Raw genomic sequence first — 16,114 nt, forward strand, 5'->3', positions numbered from 1 at the left:
GCTAACGCTCGAAACGTCAGCTTTTAGAATCTATGCACGGTGGTCAATTTACATTATCAACTCCGTTAATAAAACCAACTTTTTGTGTACTACTTCCCCACCGATGCAGCACCACAGTTTCTTTAGAAACTACCCCCTTCATCGAAAATAAACAGCCTTTGTTTTCATCGGGGGCGATGGAGGGGGCGTCCTTGGACAATGCCAAAGGGTAACAAAATTTAAAGTTTCTGTATCTTAAAGAGTAACACAAACATAAACAAATGATCGAAATTGTAGCAATCAAATTGAATACATATTGGAAAATGTACCAAAAATTGAAAAAAAAAGTCCTTGTAGAAAATACAACGCAAATGTTTTGCTTTTCTTTCTTTCTTATTTGGTCTGGCTTATCTCTGAGGTATAAGAAAGGGCAAAAACGTTTATGTCATGTAAGAGATGGAAGCTGCAGACGGAGCTGAAACATAACTATGGGGTAGCCCCACATTCTCCACGGTCTCCCCATAGGATTCTAAGCCCATTGAGTAGAAGGTAAACAGAAAGTTGGTAACACCAGAGAGAAGCTAAAAATTGTTGTTTTGACGGCGTTCGCGCGTGCCAACTGGATGTGTTTGCCAACATGAGTTCGACAAATTAAAAGCGGCTTAATATTTTCACTCTGGCCAATAACCGCGGATGCAATCCAACCAGCAAGAATTCAAAGAAAAACCTGCAGCCGATACCACGCTTATTGATTTGTGCTTTTTAGAAACGTCTTTACCTCAATGTAGCAGTTTTTCTCACTATTGGGTTCATCAGGCCTCGTCTTGCTAGCAGGACTCAGGAACAAATCATCTGTTTTGACAAGTCTCACATAAATAGGCAGCAAGGAGTATTGATGATGAAATCTTGCGTAATCTTGAACTATCTTCATCACTCTGTTCAGTGCGTCATTGAGCTTGGTCAGCGGCAAGCACCATTCAGCCGTGCGCACACTGGGAGAGAAGACATAAGAGATTGTAAACATAAGGTAACAGACGGTTTTCACACCGCAATTTTCCGGATCTTTTGCAAAGTGAAATGTTACGTTCCCCAGGCCTTACTTCTCTGAAGCTTTTTTAGTCACGGTTATAACAATAGACAAAATATAGTAAACAAAAATACACATTCCGTGTCGATAACCCTAGCTTTCGTAAAATCTTAAATCTCCTCAATTTGATTTCAACTTCACCGATATTGGAAATTGTGCTCAAGAGCTGAAGTTTCGCAAGCACGCCCTGGATCAGCGCGCCAACCAAGATATTACGGATTTATCTCGCAAATGCGAACGGAAACGATGACGAAGTCATGTCTCGGTTTCACCAATCATTAAAAAAGCGGACGGCAACCGGAAGTGAGCTGTTTTCCCTTTTAACCTGTTTTCACGCAACCACATTTACATTGCTAAGTATCCTTTCTCCATTAGAGATGATTAGTATAAAAATCTGGGAGACACCACTGTCCTGGCACGCGAAATTTTCTCTTCCGGTTGCCGTCCGCGTCTCAAAAACGCGCGTGCTTAAGCTCCCTATTGCATATGTTGGGCAGTTGAAACGACAGGTAGATAACACTGATTGGGCGGTGATACATTAAAACAATCGGCGCTGTTTTTGATAGATCACTTCATCATAAAAAAACGGTATGATAACTCACTGAACATTGCCTTTCGTAAACTGCAGCACGTTGTACCACTTTTGCACATACGGGGTATTATATGAAAACTGCGTCAATGCAAAGTTGGTCAGGTGTGGTATGCAAGAGGGGCAACAGTTTGCGCAGCTCTGGAGACAAGTTGCTGTGCAGTCAGTCTGCATACAACCTATTTCTGCCATCCCTCGTCCTCCTGGTCCACACCAGCATGCGCAACAAGCAGGGCACTGGGGACTACGCTCTGTTCTCTTGGCCTTCAGGTAGGACATATTGATGAAATATTCCCTAGCAAAACAAGTTGTACTGATTAAGATTTTTTTTATCCAAATCAATGTGCCATTATCCTGTTGCTGTCGTCAACAAGTCAATGGAGGCAGGCGAAAAACCATAAGGGAAAAGCGAAATGGGATGAAAGTTCAGACAGCAGGATTACCTGGTGTCTATGTATAGTTCAGTTAAAGGACAACAGGCCGGGGAGCCTTAAGTTCAGGGAGTCTAGCTATGAATGAAAAAATGCATGAATGAGTGAGTGAGTAACAGCAAGAGTAACAGTAGCAGTAGCAATATATCTTTATTGTGCCATACTCTCTCACAAGGGAGGTATTGGCCTGTTTATGTACCAGTCAAATCCAAGTGCGCCCATCCCCCTCCCCCCGGGCATACCCCGGGCATTTGACAAGATGATAGCTCCGCATAGTGGGGAATTTCCATGGCCGGGCATTTGACTATGGACAAAAACGTTGGTCAGCGGTCGCTACCTAGAGAATATTTCCATCGCCACAATACGGAGCTTAAGCAACAACACCGGCGACGGCAACGAGAACTTCCTCTCAAAATATAAATTTGCGTTATTTCAATCGCTTCGTAACTATTTCAACCTTTTTAATATGATAGTTCCTCAAAAACGACACTCGTCGGAACGGCGTTTAATTTAGGGGAGAAAATAAAATTTATCCTCAACTTCATAAAACCTCAAATTTGCCTATTTTATGGCGAACAATGAGTTAAGAAGACGGCGGCTGAAAATCATTCAGGTTCTGTTGTTAGTGGGCGATTTGGAAGATGAAAAAGGAAGAAATCGGGAACTAATTATTTGGTCTTTGGCGTCTTTCTTCGGTAACTTTAGGGACGTATCCCACAACACAGGTTTCTTCTCATAGAACCGTATGAGTTTTCGCCTTCCGGCATCATCTAATCGAGTTTTAGGTATAGTTATTTTTACCGGTCCTTCATCTTCAACAAGCTTCGTCATTTTGTTTGTTTACTTCACGTCGACGTGACCTATTTTCGGTTCTGCGCGGTGCATTCTGGGACGATGTTGCGTTAAAAGTCAGCAGCGGGGATGTTACACGCACCAACACCAACAAAATTCGGGCAACAATGTTGCAGGTTTTTGAATCGCTTTCAAAAACCTGCAACATGTTCCCGCAACAAAATGTTGCGTTAAAATTCGCCCTGTGCACCCTGTTACACGAGGCAACTTTTAACGCAACAATGTTGCGTTAAAAATCGGCTCGTGTAACATCACCTTTAGTTTTGCTGAAGACGGCAACGAAATGGACAAAAGTGAAAAAACGCACGTGCAGGCCGTGCAAAGCTATTGTTTTTGCCCACTAAATATGCTAATTTGTGACGTTCTCGTTGCTGTCGCCGTTGTTACACGTGTGTCGGCTTTCTACCGTTGTTTAAAGTCTGGGTGGGTGAGTGGGTGGATGAGTGAGGGAATGAATGAGTGAGTGAGTGAGTGAGTGAGTGAGTGGGTGGGTGGGTGGATGGGTGGGTGGGTGGTGAATAAATGAATAAAGGAATAAATGAATGAATGGACTTAGATCGATTTAATTTGAGTGTCAGGTTATTTGGTATAAATAACTATGTTACAATTTGTACTCTTAAAACATGAGTCTTTCTCTCTCGTATTGTTTTTGAAGTTGTTGCTCAGCAGCAGTTGTAAGAGCACTCGCCTCTTTCCAATATGGCCCAGGTTCGATTCCTGGTCCTGACACCATAAGTGGGTTGAGTTTGTGTTGGTTCTCTTCTCTGCTTCGAGGCAAAAAACAGCATGATACAGCTGATTCCAGCTGGCTGTAAGCTGTGCTCCAAGGTCATACATGGGGCGTATAGCGGCTGCCAGAGGCGCCACAGTATGCTTTCGGTTCGACCTTGTTGAGCTGCGTCGTTGCTGTACTTTGTGACGACGACTAGCAAGACATTTATATACCTCACTGCTTTATCATGTAAATTTAGAAAAGCACAAACGTTTGTATCAAAGCAGGGTCACCGGCAGCCTCGCTTCTATTATTAGGCCAGGTAACTTAGCTGCAACTGTAAAATGGTCTATTGCCTTTGATCTGGACCAAAAGTACAGATCTATATATGTTAGGGAACGTTTTCCGTAGCGAATCGAACGTCCTTCCAAATCAACATTATTTGCCCCATCCCGTTGTATAAATTGGTACGTGCTAACCTTTCTTAAGGAATCATAACATACTGAAGATGACCGTGCGATCATTGCAACGCAACACAACCACGTTGCACGGGAATTAAGAGCGAACTGTTGCTTGATTACTGGTTCTCCTGTCTCCCCACCCTCGGGGATGAAACATTTTGTAAATTAATCGCCTGCTGTGGGGAAGCGTTTGTTTTGTTTGTTCGTTTGTTTGTTGTTGTTGTTGTTGTTTTTAAAACTGTAAAGACCTTTCATCTTGTGTGAATTTTATGACTTTCGCCTTACCCTCCTCCACAACAACTTGATTTCTTCATAGGATACGGATTGACAAAAAATGAGAAGAATTCTCCGTCTCGATCACCGTACATTTGTTCAAAATCTGTCGGAACTTTAATCCCGTCGGGCTGGGTCCAGCGCACAGAGTATTTTTTTCTAATCTCCTCGATGTTATACATGGGTACACAACGGTAGGTGATGGAATAAACTATCCCCATACATCCCAGTCCTACTGCGCATGCCTTCAGCACGTCATCACTCTTTATCTCCACAGGGTCGTCTCCATATTGGGCGTTGTCAATCTTCTCCTTACAGTCGTCAATGGTTTGCAGTCCACCGCTCACTTTTACCTGGATTCCTCCACTGACGACCAAATGGAGACCCACCACTAACGTTGACTGAAAAGTAAGCATAGGGTTACTTACATTTATACTCGTTATTGCTAATTTTGTTCAGGAATAAATGAATACACAGATTAAGGTTTCCCGAAGGAAAATGTATTTTGAAAACGGAGGCGACCTGTGATAATCTGGATTACTCTTGTCTGGACCGAGCGTCTAAACCTCACGGTGGCCCACAAGGGTCACTAGGCATTATTTCACAACATATTTCGAATTATTAAGTACGCATTTCAAATTATGCATAACACATTCCAAATTGTTCGAAACGCATTTTGAATTCACTACAAATTCTGAAATCTTCACAACACATTTCGAAATCTTCGCAAAACATTCGCCCCAGGATCCCAAGTGTTGGCAAAGAAAAAGGAACGGTTACGCAGCTCCTCCTCATCTTTCCTTCAACGCCATGTTTTGTTTCACGTGTGGAGAATCTTTGCAAGTTTCATTCAAATTTTGTCCTAAATGCGGGAAGTATGTTGTGAACGAATGTGTAGTGACCCTTGTGGGCGACCGTAAAACCTAACTTCCGGTGCTGAGTCACAGGTTTGGCGGGTCACGCCCGATTTTCCCGCCAACAATTACCTTAAAGACACATCTTCTACGTATTCGAAGAAACCATATTCTGTTTATTCTGCTCTTAGTTTGCCCCTCCGCTATGTTTTTCTGTTTGAAGAATTCATTTCACTCTGAAAACAGAAAAGATTACCGACCATTCCGAGTACTCGTCCATAGTTGCTGTTAGTCAAGCTTATTCTTAATTTTCAGTTCCTAATCTCCCCGGTGAGCACTTTAATCGCAGACAATAAACACTGCCAGATTCGATCAATCCCCGCCTCTGCTGTGCGCTTATATCAGAGAACAAGCGTGAACATCTCTACATCCATGAGCCGATGTGGGACGGCTTTGTTAGGACCTCATGCGTAACATTAAAACTTCGAATCTCTTTGTACAGTGTGATAGATAACACCACTCGCAGGTAACGCTCTCTGGCTTTCATTTGGATGATCATTCCACGGATTAAACGCAGTTAGAGCCATCTTTTGTAAAACACAACAAGTAGGGGCATGCGCGGGAAAACTAAATATTTGTCAAAAACTTTAACTTCAAAAATGTTGAGAAGTAATCCTCCCGCAACTTCTGGGTTTTAAATTGATACCTGCCAGAAGCCCGTTTTCAGGTTTCATCCAAACGGTCAAGAGTTACAGCATGAAACAGTTTAATATCGTACGCACGTTTCATTCTCGTCACCGGAGCCTCGGGTCGACCCAGGGCTCAGGGAAACTCTATGTAGGAGAACATGCGCCGTAGGCCAAAAATTGGCCAAAAATATGGCCACTGGAACCTTAAGGCGCCTGCTTACTCCTCGTGCTAACATGAATGTACCAATTAGAGACGCTTTTGATTGTTCTTCACGAAAACCAATGAGGAGACACTTTGTTTCAGGGTTTCCCAGAGTTCTTCTCTCCGTCAGTCAAGAGAAGAGAGCTCTGGGGTCGAGATTGACGCACGTTTGTTTCACACGTTTTTCAAACTGCTAATGCGGCCTATTGTTCATGATCAAGAGAAAATAAATCTTATAGTCATTATTTAGCTATTGGAGTCACCACGTTAGATTCTGGAGTCACTCGTAATTGCTGTGAATTGTGCTCTGATATTAAAGCTTAGAACTGGTTAACCCATGGGGATTGACAAGGTTGTGAAAAAATAACTCCTTCCCTCTATTCAATATTGTTTCTCTTAGTAATCTCTTTAAATGGAGTGTGAACTGGATCAACGAAATGTGGTCGGAAGTGTACAGAATTTCATTCAATGATTTCATTCATTCAATAGATTTTCATTCAATGATTCTCGGATTAATTACAATTAACTTTACCAGTGTTCCACTAAATATCCCTGACCCGTGAGTGGACGTGCTTGCTACTCCCCCGACTGTTTGGCCGGCGTAATTTCCAATCATATCAAGAGCCAGGCCGTAATCTCTGTCCAGCTGCTCAACAAAATCCACCACACGCATCCCAGCTTCGACCTCAATGTCTACGAACTCCTTGCTCATGTTGTCCTCTCTGGATATGGGCTCAGGTGTGATAAACCGTTTCAGTGATGTCATCTCCACCAATATGTCTTTTGTGTGCGTCAGACGGGACCATGAAGAGCCTGTGCCCACGGCCCTGATGGAGTATTGGTTGTCAGTGGCGTACTTGCAGAGAGCAGCTAGCTGCCCGACACCATTAAGACCTACGCAAAGAAAGTCAAAAAGGTAACCTACCTTTGAAAACGCAATATTTAGGGAAAGCAAGTGACTTCCCCAACGCAGACACAAGAGTTTTATCAGACAAAAATGCCAACGAAATATTTCATGTTTAGAACCGGAACTCAAAACGCAATTTCGAAAACCAAGAAAAATTACTACTCGTAAAAAATACATACAGGTGTTACTTAGTCTACTCTGTTCTTATTCCAACCGGTTCTGGTCGCACGATATTGCAAAAACTTGATAAGTATGTAACCACGGTGTTCAAGTGGACACCTACCGCTTTTCAATTCTGCCGCGATATCGGCGTGATCATTGATGCCATGTAAGTCTTCTGGAAAGCTGTTTATGGGTGCAGGCTGAGGGTGGTATAGGTGAACTAGTGGTTGTACTTTCTCCATACCGTCATAGTTGTACCATACGCGCCGTCCGGTGTAAGTGCAAAAACGAATGCAAGGAAATATGCACTGATAGGACCAGCGTGCATTGTAACAACAGTCCACTTGATTGCCCATTCTGTTGCCTGTGGCAATGGATTTTTTTAATTATTAATTTTGGCTGGCGGTATTTCAAATATAGCGAAAAATCTCACAACCCTGGATAAAACAATTCAGGATCGATATTTTCGTGAATGACGCGTAATGAATAATGCGTTAAATTTATACGCCGGCCACGCACAAAACGGCTGGCTGGCTATTCAGTGCTGGAGCGGAACCGGTGGTTTGCCGTTGCGTTTTCTAATACTTTTGGACATAGTTTACTTGACTTAATTTTTGTTTGAGGGAGGAATCTTAAGTTGGTTTTTTTTTTTTAAGGGAAACCAGGAATCTTAAGGAAATGTTGTGTTTTTACAATTAAAGTTTTGAAAAAGAACATTGCGTAAATTTCCAAAACAAAGCAAATTTGGCGCAAAAATCGTCACGGTCAGGCATAGTTTTCCTATTGATTTGGCGGACCAAGAGTTCGTATTGAAATTAAACATAAAAAAAGTTTTGCAAATGCAGTGGTAATAGGCCATTTTCGATATATTAAAATTCAGCTTGAAAGAGAGGTTTAGAGGACAAAGACAAAGGAAAGTGGATGATATGCTAACATCTTTCACATTCATTCTAATCCGTTTTTATTGTTTTTGTCATCTCTGCCTCACTATCAATCTGAATATTGATATTTCAAAAATTGCCTATTGTTTTGTATAAACACGTTCCTGAATTGTTTTGTCGAGGGTTCTAGAAAATCATGTGTCATTAGCTATTGAGTCTGAGACCATACAGACCGCTTTATGGTATGAATTTTAGAGGCAATGATTCAGCCCTTTTATCAAAGTAATGATACTAATTAACGGTGTGTTCGATTGACCGTATTCCGGAATAGGAATACATGGAATATAAGTTAGAAATCCTTCGTTTATTCACTTTAAAATTGTTAAATATCTGCTAAAATGATATTTTAAACATATTTTTGTTATCCTTGCTGCTTCGAAACGCGCCAAACATACCGTTTTAATCATTTCTCCACGTATTCTTATTCCGGAATAGGGTCAATCGAACGCGCCCTAAATGTTCCTGGAGTATTAAGATCTACCAAGCTTGGGGCACTTACTCCGTGGTGAGTCAACAATTCTGTCCTGGGTCATCATCCGCGATGATTCGAAACCTTTTATTTTCACTAACCTTACAGGCATTAAGAATAAATAACCAGGGAGCTCCGCTTTTAAGCTTGGCTAAATCTATATATTTATTAGTTCTGCAGTAAAGTAATGGAAGGTCTTACAACTTCTTGTATTATAGGAATGTATTCGAAGTTTTCAATAAAACAATTTTGTTTGCTAACAGTGAACGGGAAGGGAGGAGATTTGATAGGAGTACATAAATTTGCCCAGTTGCAAGGTATATATCATATATACCTTGCAACTGACAGGTAAAACGTGGTCTCTGGTTGAATCGGTTTTTACAGCTTAAATTGGTGATCCTCACTTTACCTAGGTTGAATATGCACTCAGATGATTTGAGGAAATTTGTTTGGAGCCTAGATTAGACCTCGAGAAAAAATAGGGTCAGGTTAGTTTTGGTTATTATACATCGATATTAATTCTGAGTTTTCAGTATACAAAAGTAAATAATGAAAAGAACTGTGTTGGGTTGATCATTTTCGTCGCTTCAGTGTAGCGGTGAAGACACAGGACTATAGATCTCGAGTCACAGGTAAGTGCATAGTACAGTTCTTTGATCTCTAATAATTTTGCAGTGTTGAGACTTAATGGACAAGTGTATGAATGTTGAAACCGATAACCGATTAGAAAGTTGCCTCAAAGTTGCGGCAGCAAAATACTTGAGTTTTATGATATACGTGGACAGGTATTGCCATGCATATGACTTGCTTTACATCGGAGGCTATCGCAAAAGTCGCCTGTAGATAGTCACTATGAAAAATGCACCTAAGTTCTAGCTTCGTAAGTACTTCCTGCCGTGTACCTCAAGGATACCTCCTTGGACCAATTCCCTTTGATTCACGCATTTCTCCTTTCCTAAAATATGACACACTGCCTGGAGTAATAGATATTTCATCACACTTCATGCCTTTGGTTGCTAAATATTGAATTTTTCACTCAAGTAACGGAAATTTACAAATAGAATACCAGAGGAGCAGCAGATAAGTGACAAATTAAAGTTAGTAAACATTTATATTTAAAATAACTTAAAATCATGTTTCTTCAAGAAATTCAAAGTGTTAAAAACGAGCAATTTTCTTTTTCAATTAATTCTTCTCATGATTTATTTATTGTAACAAGGATCAAATTGATTTACCTATTCCAGGTTAGTTGCAGATAGGCTCTTTGTGCTTGACGTGTAGGTCTATCTAAGTGCAACCGGGCTTTGCTTTGGCATCCTTTTCCTTTTGGGTTATAGAGTTATTTTCAAGGGGAGGACAACACCCATCGTATCTTTTCGTTTTCCTTTTCATCGCTTGAGTATGATAAGAATTCAAAGTTGCTTTTGTAGCATGAATCTCAAGCCATTGAGATTGCATTTCTACCAAGAAGTCACCTCCTCTAAAGAAATATGTGTTTTGTAGATATGAACTTGACCAGGTTGATTCTGTGTCTTACCTACAATACTCGTCAAAAATCTTGAAACACTTGTGTTTGTTTCCCCTTCCCCAATGTTGATTTGGGTATCACTCAGTGCTTCAAAACACGCGCGGCTCAACATTAGGGAGGGAGAAGGCACATTTCAGTAGGAAAAACAGTGTGAAGTAGAAATCTCAGGATTTTTCCAAAAACTTCGAGAGAAACGGTGTCTGTTTCAACGATTTGTGACGAGTATTGTAGGTGTTACCTTGACAAACAACCTTAAGTGGTCCCAGCATGTCTCGTCCATCTCTGGTAAGGCCAGCAAAGTCCTTGGTTTAATCAACAGAAATTTGTGGAACTGTCCACGTTCAGTAAAGGAAACTTCAGATACAACATTGGTTCATCCAAAATTGGAATATGGCTGTGAGGCTTGGGACCCCCACTTTAAAAAGGATATTTCATCCCTTGAACGTGTGCAGAGAAAAACAGCTCGATTCTGCTCAAACAACTACCAACCTACAGATAGTGTTACTGGGATGTTAAGGGACTTAGGTTGGTTCAGCCTTGAAACAAGGAGAACAATAGCAAGATTAAGTTTGATGTATAAAATATGCCATGGCACCGTTGATATCGATAAAAATAGCTACTTACGCGTACGCCCGCATAGCAACTGCAGAGTCAAAACTCGTTCTAGTCATGATTATAAATTTTTAAACATTAATGCCACAAAGGATGTATATTTTTATTCCTTTTTTCCACGTACCCTAAGGATGTGGAACAAACTACCGAAAGGCATTGTTAAAAGCAATTCTCTAGAGACATTTAAGACTAACCTTTCTAAGTACTTTACTTAGTGATTTTAGTATTTAAGTTATTTTTACATTTATTTATTCCCTCACTTATTTATTTATTTTTTCACTTCACGTTTTAGCAGATATAGTTTTCATTGGTATTATTTTAATTTTTGTTACATTCTTAAACGTTGGTGTGATGTCTAACGACTTTTACCGACATACCTAAATGTAGATGTAGATGTGACAGATCCATTAATTCAATGGGTGTTAGTGAAGAGGTCACTACGTTGTGTGAACAATATCTACTTCCAACATAAAACGGGTGGAAAGGAAAACAAATCCTGTTTCCTTTCTTGCAACAATTGTGGATAATAATTGGCAATTTCATTCAACGAAGACTAGCCCGCGAGCAGGCTCTCAGTGGTTCGAGGTACATGAAGGGGTTGTGTTGTCAGATGCCGTTTCACAGTTAGTGACACGTCATCCAATTACAATAACACAACAATTGCTTTTTCACAAATATAGATTAAAGACTAAAATGAGTAAGAATAAAATTTGTTCCACTAAAAGTGCAGACAGAAAAGTAAAAAATAGAAAAAAAGTACAGCTTATCTGCTAAATACCCCGCCACTTATTTGCATAACCATAACATCGAATTCGTTCTGAAAGTCGCCTATAGTAATGAAGTCGGTACGAAGGTTCAAGTTTTTCATCAAATAGAGTCCTGTTTTAAAACTGAATTTGTTTTTTCTATTCTTTTACAAGCGCTCGCGGAGCCAGGAGATGCAATTCATTCACTTTCTCTTCCTTTGTTTGGATCAAGAATTGGACCAAGAATTGTTTTCATGATCACTATACAAAAAGTGGGCGATAAACCATAATACTGCCCTTTATCTAAAGCCTACCTATCTCCAATTTGCTCCGGGATTCTCAATGGGTGCTTTGTTGTCAAACCAATGCACTACGGTATTAATAGCGCTTGTCGACTTCGTACCAAGAGTCTTTAAATCATGATGTGGGCGGAATATTCTTCTACTTTGACAGATCACGTGTTTCCGCCTTGTAACGCCATACCCTCTCGATAATTCTCGAACGATTTATCCGAGCAACAAATAATATCACAAACAGCGGGATCGGTAATCAGAATTCGAAGTACCTACATGCAACGTGTTTTAGCGCGAAAGTAGAAATTTGTTTAGTAGTTTTCTATCTCATTGTACAAGGAAGGATTACGTTTTTGCAACCGTTGGCCGTGTAGCACTTATATTTGAAATGGGCCCACACAAGGACAGAGAAAAACTCTGAACAGGATGGGAATTGAACCCACGACCCTCGGGTTAGATCACCGCCGCTCTACCGACTGAGCTAGCTACAAGGTCAGACGGGAGCAGGCTGAGCAGGCCGTGGGAACTGAAGATGTTTAAGTCACGGCAATGAATATGTACAAGTACGCTTATTCTACGAAGACTAATCTACGAGCAGGCTCCCAGTGGTTCGAGGTACATGAAGAGCATGCCACGGCTTGACTGCTTGAATGCGCAGGCTAAACAAAGGCAAAAAGGTGTTGTCAGATGCGGTTTCACAGTCAGTGGCTACGTGAGTTCCTATTATCTAAGAGGTAACCTTACTGACACCCATTGAATTCATTAAAGGTGGACCATTCCTGCACTTTGATAGATCACGAAAAAGTGGTACAGCTTCCTTAAAAGAACTCCAGCAACAGAGAGGGCAAAGAAAGATAATCCACTTTGTCAAACTCTTACTGCGCCAACGGTCTCCTGCTGCTATGCAAGTATACTGAATACGACTTGGTCATCACCAACACGGTATTCAGAATGGCAGACAAATACAAGACCTCTTGGATGCACCCCAGATCCAAACAATGGCACCTTATCGATTATCGTCAGCGTGATGTACGGGATGTCCTCATTACCAGAGCTATGCGAGGAGATGAATGCTGGACAGACCATAGGCTCATCCACTCCACACTAAATCTCATTATTCCCCCTCTCCATCGAAAGCGCCCGAAACTGTCCAGAAGATTATTCAACGTCGCCAAACTTCAGCAGCCTCAATATCTTGAAAGTTTCCAGTTCAAACTAGATGAAGAACTTGCCGCTGCTGAACTAAGTTCTGACCTCCCAACCCAGAAATGGAACCAGTTCAGAGAGGCATTAACGGGAGCAGCAAAGGCAGTACTTGGCCCAAAATCCCGTAACCATCCGGATTGGTTTGACAAGAACGATAGTGACATAGATGAACTTCTCGCCAAAAAGAACAAGGCATGCATGAAGTGGGGAAATGACCCGGGCTTTACTCCAAAGAAGGGCAGGTTCAAATCATACCAAACCTTGGTGCAAGGGGAACTACGGAGGATGCATAGCAAATGGTGGGAGAAGAAAGCTGAAGAAATCCAAAGTTTTGCTGATTCCAACAACTCTAAGCAGTTCTTCAACTCCTTTAAAACGGTGTTTGGTCCTTCAAAATCTGGCTCTAGTCCACTGCTCTCCGCAGACGCAACCATATTCATCAAGGACAAGGCTGCTATCAGAGAAAGATGGAAAGAACACTTCAGTCAGCTTCTGAACCGCCTATCCCCAGGGCGCTTTCCATTTAACAGAACTGACCGGCCAGACCGGGCATTTGGAAGGAATAACTCTACAACATATTCAAATAAACACACTTCGAGGATCATACATACTCCTTCAAAAGAATACGAGGGAATATCATGCAAGTGTTCCTACAAATGATTGCATTTTCTTTGCAAAGTGATGGGTCTGGCCGGCCAGTTCTGACAAAAGGAAAGCGCCCTTAGTTGATTCTACTGTACTTGACCATATCCCCCAAAGAGCACTCATTGAAGATCTTGATGACCCTCCTTCGCTAGATGAAGTCAGGAAAGCCATCAAACAGATGAGCAATGGCAAGGCACCCGGAAGGGATGGAATCTCTGCAGAAGTATTCAAAGCCCTTAGCAACGAGGCTCTACAGACATTCCATGGAATACTCATTAGCATCTGGGAAATGGAAGAAATGCCAGCTGACTCTCGTGACTCAACCATTGCCGCATTATTTAAGAACAAGGGTTCAAGAGCAGACTGTGGGAACCATAGAGGCATATCTCTACTCTCTACTGCCGGGAAAATCCTAGCTCGTATTATGCTGAACAGACTGATTCCTTCAGTTGCAGAGGAGACTCTACCTGAGTCGCAGTGTGGATTTCGCCGTAACCGCAGCACAATCGAAATGATCTTTACGGTCATACAGATTCAAGAAAAATGCACTGAGCAGAACATGTGCCTCTACGCAGTCTTCATCGCCCTGGTCAAAGCATTTGACACAGTCAGTAGTGGGTCATCCTTGGGAAACTTGGCTGCCCAGCGAAATTCACCACCCTCATCACACTGCTTCATGATGACATGACTGGAGAAGTGTTGTCGGACGACGAATCCTCTGAAAGATTTGATATCTCAAATGGAGTGAAACAAGGATTCGTGCTCGCTCCAGTGTTATTCAACCTCTACTTCACACAAGTGATACTTCATGCCACCAGAGATCTGGATCTGGGAATCTACATCCGTTACCGTCTCGATGGGTCACTATTTGACCTGAGGCGCCTGACAGCAAAGACGAAAACGCTAGAGAGGTTACTACTTGAAGCGTTGTTTGCCGATGACTGTGCTCTTATGGCCCACAATGTACACCGTCTGCAGGTAATTACTGACGTATTCTATGAAGCTGCAAAACATTTTGGCTTAACGATCAGTCGCAGCAAAACAGAGGTCCTTCTCCAGCCTGCACCAGCGACCCGTCCTCAACAGCCTTGTATCACCATCGATGGCACTCACCTAAAGAATGTCGAGTCATTCAAATACCTAAGGAGTACCATCTTCAATGATGGGACTCTGGACAGGGAAATTACAACCAGGATTCAGAAAGCTAGCCAGGCTTTTGGCAGACTTCGTATCAAGGTCTTACAGCACAAAAGCATCTCTCTGTTTACCAAACTCCAGCTCTACCATGCAATACTTCTGCCATCACTGCTGTACGGCTGTGAAACCTGGACTCTTTACCGCAGGCATATAAGAAAGCTTGAACAGTTCCACACACGCTCACTTCGCCCCATTATGCGGATACACTGGCAAGATCGCGTCTCGAATCAAGAAGTTCTAGAGAGGGCAAGTACTACCAGTATCCAGACTATGGTTCTCAAAGCCCAACTACGCTGGACTGGTCATGTCATCCGAATGGACGAATCCAGGATTCCTCGCCAGCTTTTCTATGGAGAGCTATCTCAGGGCAGACGCAACCAAGGCCGACCCAAGAAGAGATACAAGGACAACCTCAAGTCCAACCTCAAATGGGCAGGAATTCAACCGAAGGAACTGGAGACCGCCGCAGCCAATAGATCTGGATGGCGAGCCACTGTCCAGAGAGCTGCTAGAAACTTCGAGCTCGACCGCCGCCTGTATATTGCAGCAGCTAGGGGTCCCCGTAAAAGAGCAGCGAAGGCCCCAATCACAACTGGTGGCAAACCATGCCCTATCTGTGGCTGTGTGTGTGCCTCGGACTTTGGACTTCAGAGCCACATGCATGTCCACCGTTGACACTTGTTCATTACAACTACAACTGATGGCTTCAATGTTATTCTCGAGTTCGAGAGACAACCTAATACTACTGCGAAGACTCTGCGAAGACTCTGCGAAACTCGGAGATCTGTGAACACTGGTATGATTATTTATAGTATCCTATTGTGGGTTTTACTTTGCTTAATCACTATATATACAATTAACATTGCAGAAATATTGTTATTTTTAGACTTCACGGTTTTCCGAGTTTCACAGTGATCATGCATGACACGAATTTCAATGAAGTGTTGTATAAAACCGAAAAAGAAAACAATTATTCGGAGAAATTGTAAACCGAATACCGTTCATTTTGGGTTGACGTATCTTCCCATCTCCCAAAAATGATGTCAACGCATTTCGTGCCAAAAATGTGAAACAATCTGATTTTGTGTAACTGTTACAGATGACTGAAAATCAGGAAAAACATCCGAAGCATTGTCACGTCCGTTTTTATACTGGAGACGCGTTATCAGTTTGAACGAACTTGGGCAAGACCTCCTCAGTAACACGAACGACTGAGATAATTAGAGATTCGAAAACTGGAAGAGATGAAATAGGATAAAAGGCCAAAAAGTAGACAGAC

The 16,114-nt window shown here is 41.9% G+C and overlaps 1 protein-coding gene across 1 annotated transcript in view; it reads right to left on the minus strand.

The window, feature by feature from the left end:
* LOC138004460 (L-gulonolactone oxidase-like) overlaps window positions 1–11,921 on the minus strand; it is a 13,649-nt gene extending 1,728 nt beyond the window's left edge. The window contains exons 1-6 of the mRNA XM_068850982.1: window positions 11,809–11,921; window positions 7,320–7,562; window positions 6,662–7,023; window positions 4,397–4,785; window positions 1,669–1,950; window positions 758–971 (exon numbers count right to left, since the gene is read on the minus strand). Of these exons, the coding sequence (XP_068707083.1) occupies window positions 758–971; window positions 1,669–1,950; window positions 4,397–4,785; window positions 6,662–7,023; window positions 7,320–7,554 (1,482 nt within the window). The 5' untranslated portion in view covers window positions 7,555–7,562; window positions 11,809–11,921. The remainder of the gene's footprint in view (window positions 1–757; window positions 972–1,668; window positions 1,951–4,396; window positions 4,786–6,661; window positions 7,024–7,319; window positions 7,563–11,808) is intronic.
* Window positions 11,922–16,114: the final 4,193 nt, after the last annotated feature.

Source organism: Montipora foliosa, chromosome 5 (assembly GCF_036669935.1).
Source record: "Montipora foliosa isolate CH-2021 chromosome 5, ASM3666993v2, whole genome shotgun sequence".
NCBI classification, from domain to species: domain Eukaryota; kingdom Metazoa; phylum Cnidaria; class Anthozoa; order Scleractinia; family Acroporidae; genus Montipora; species Montipora foliosa.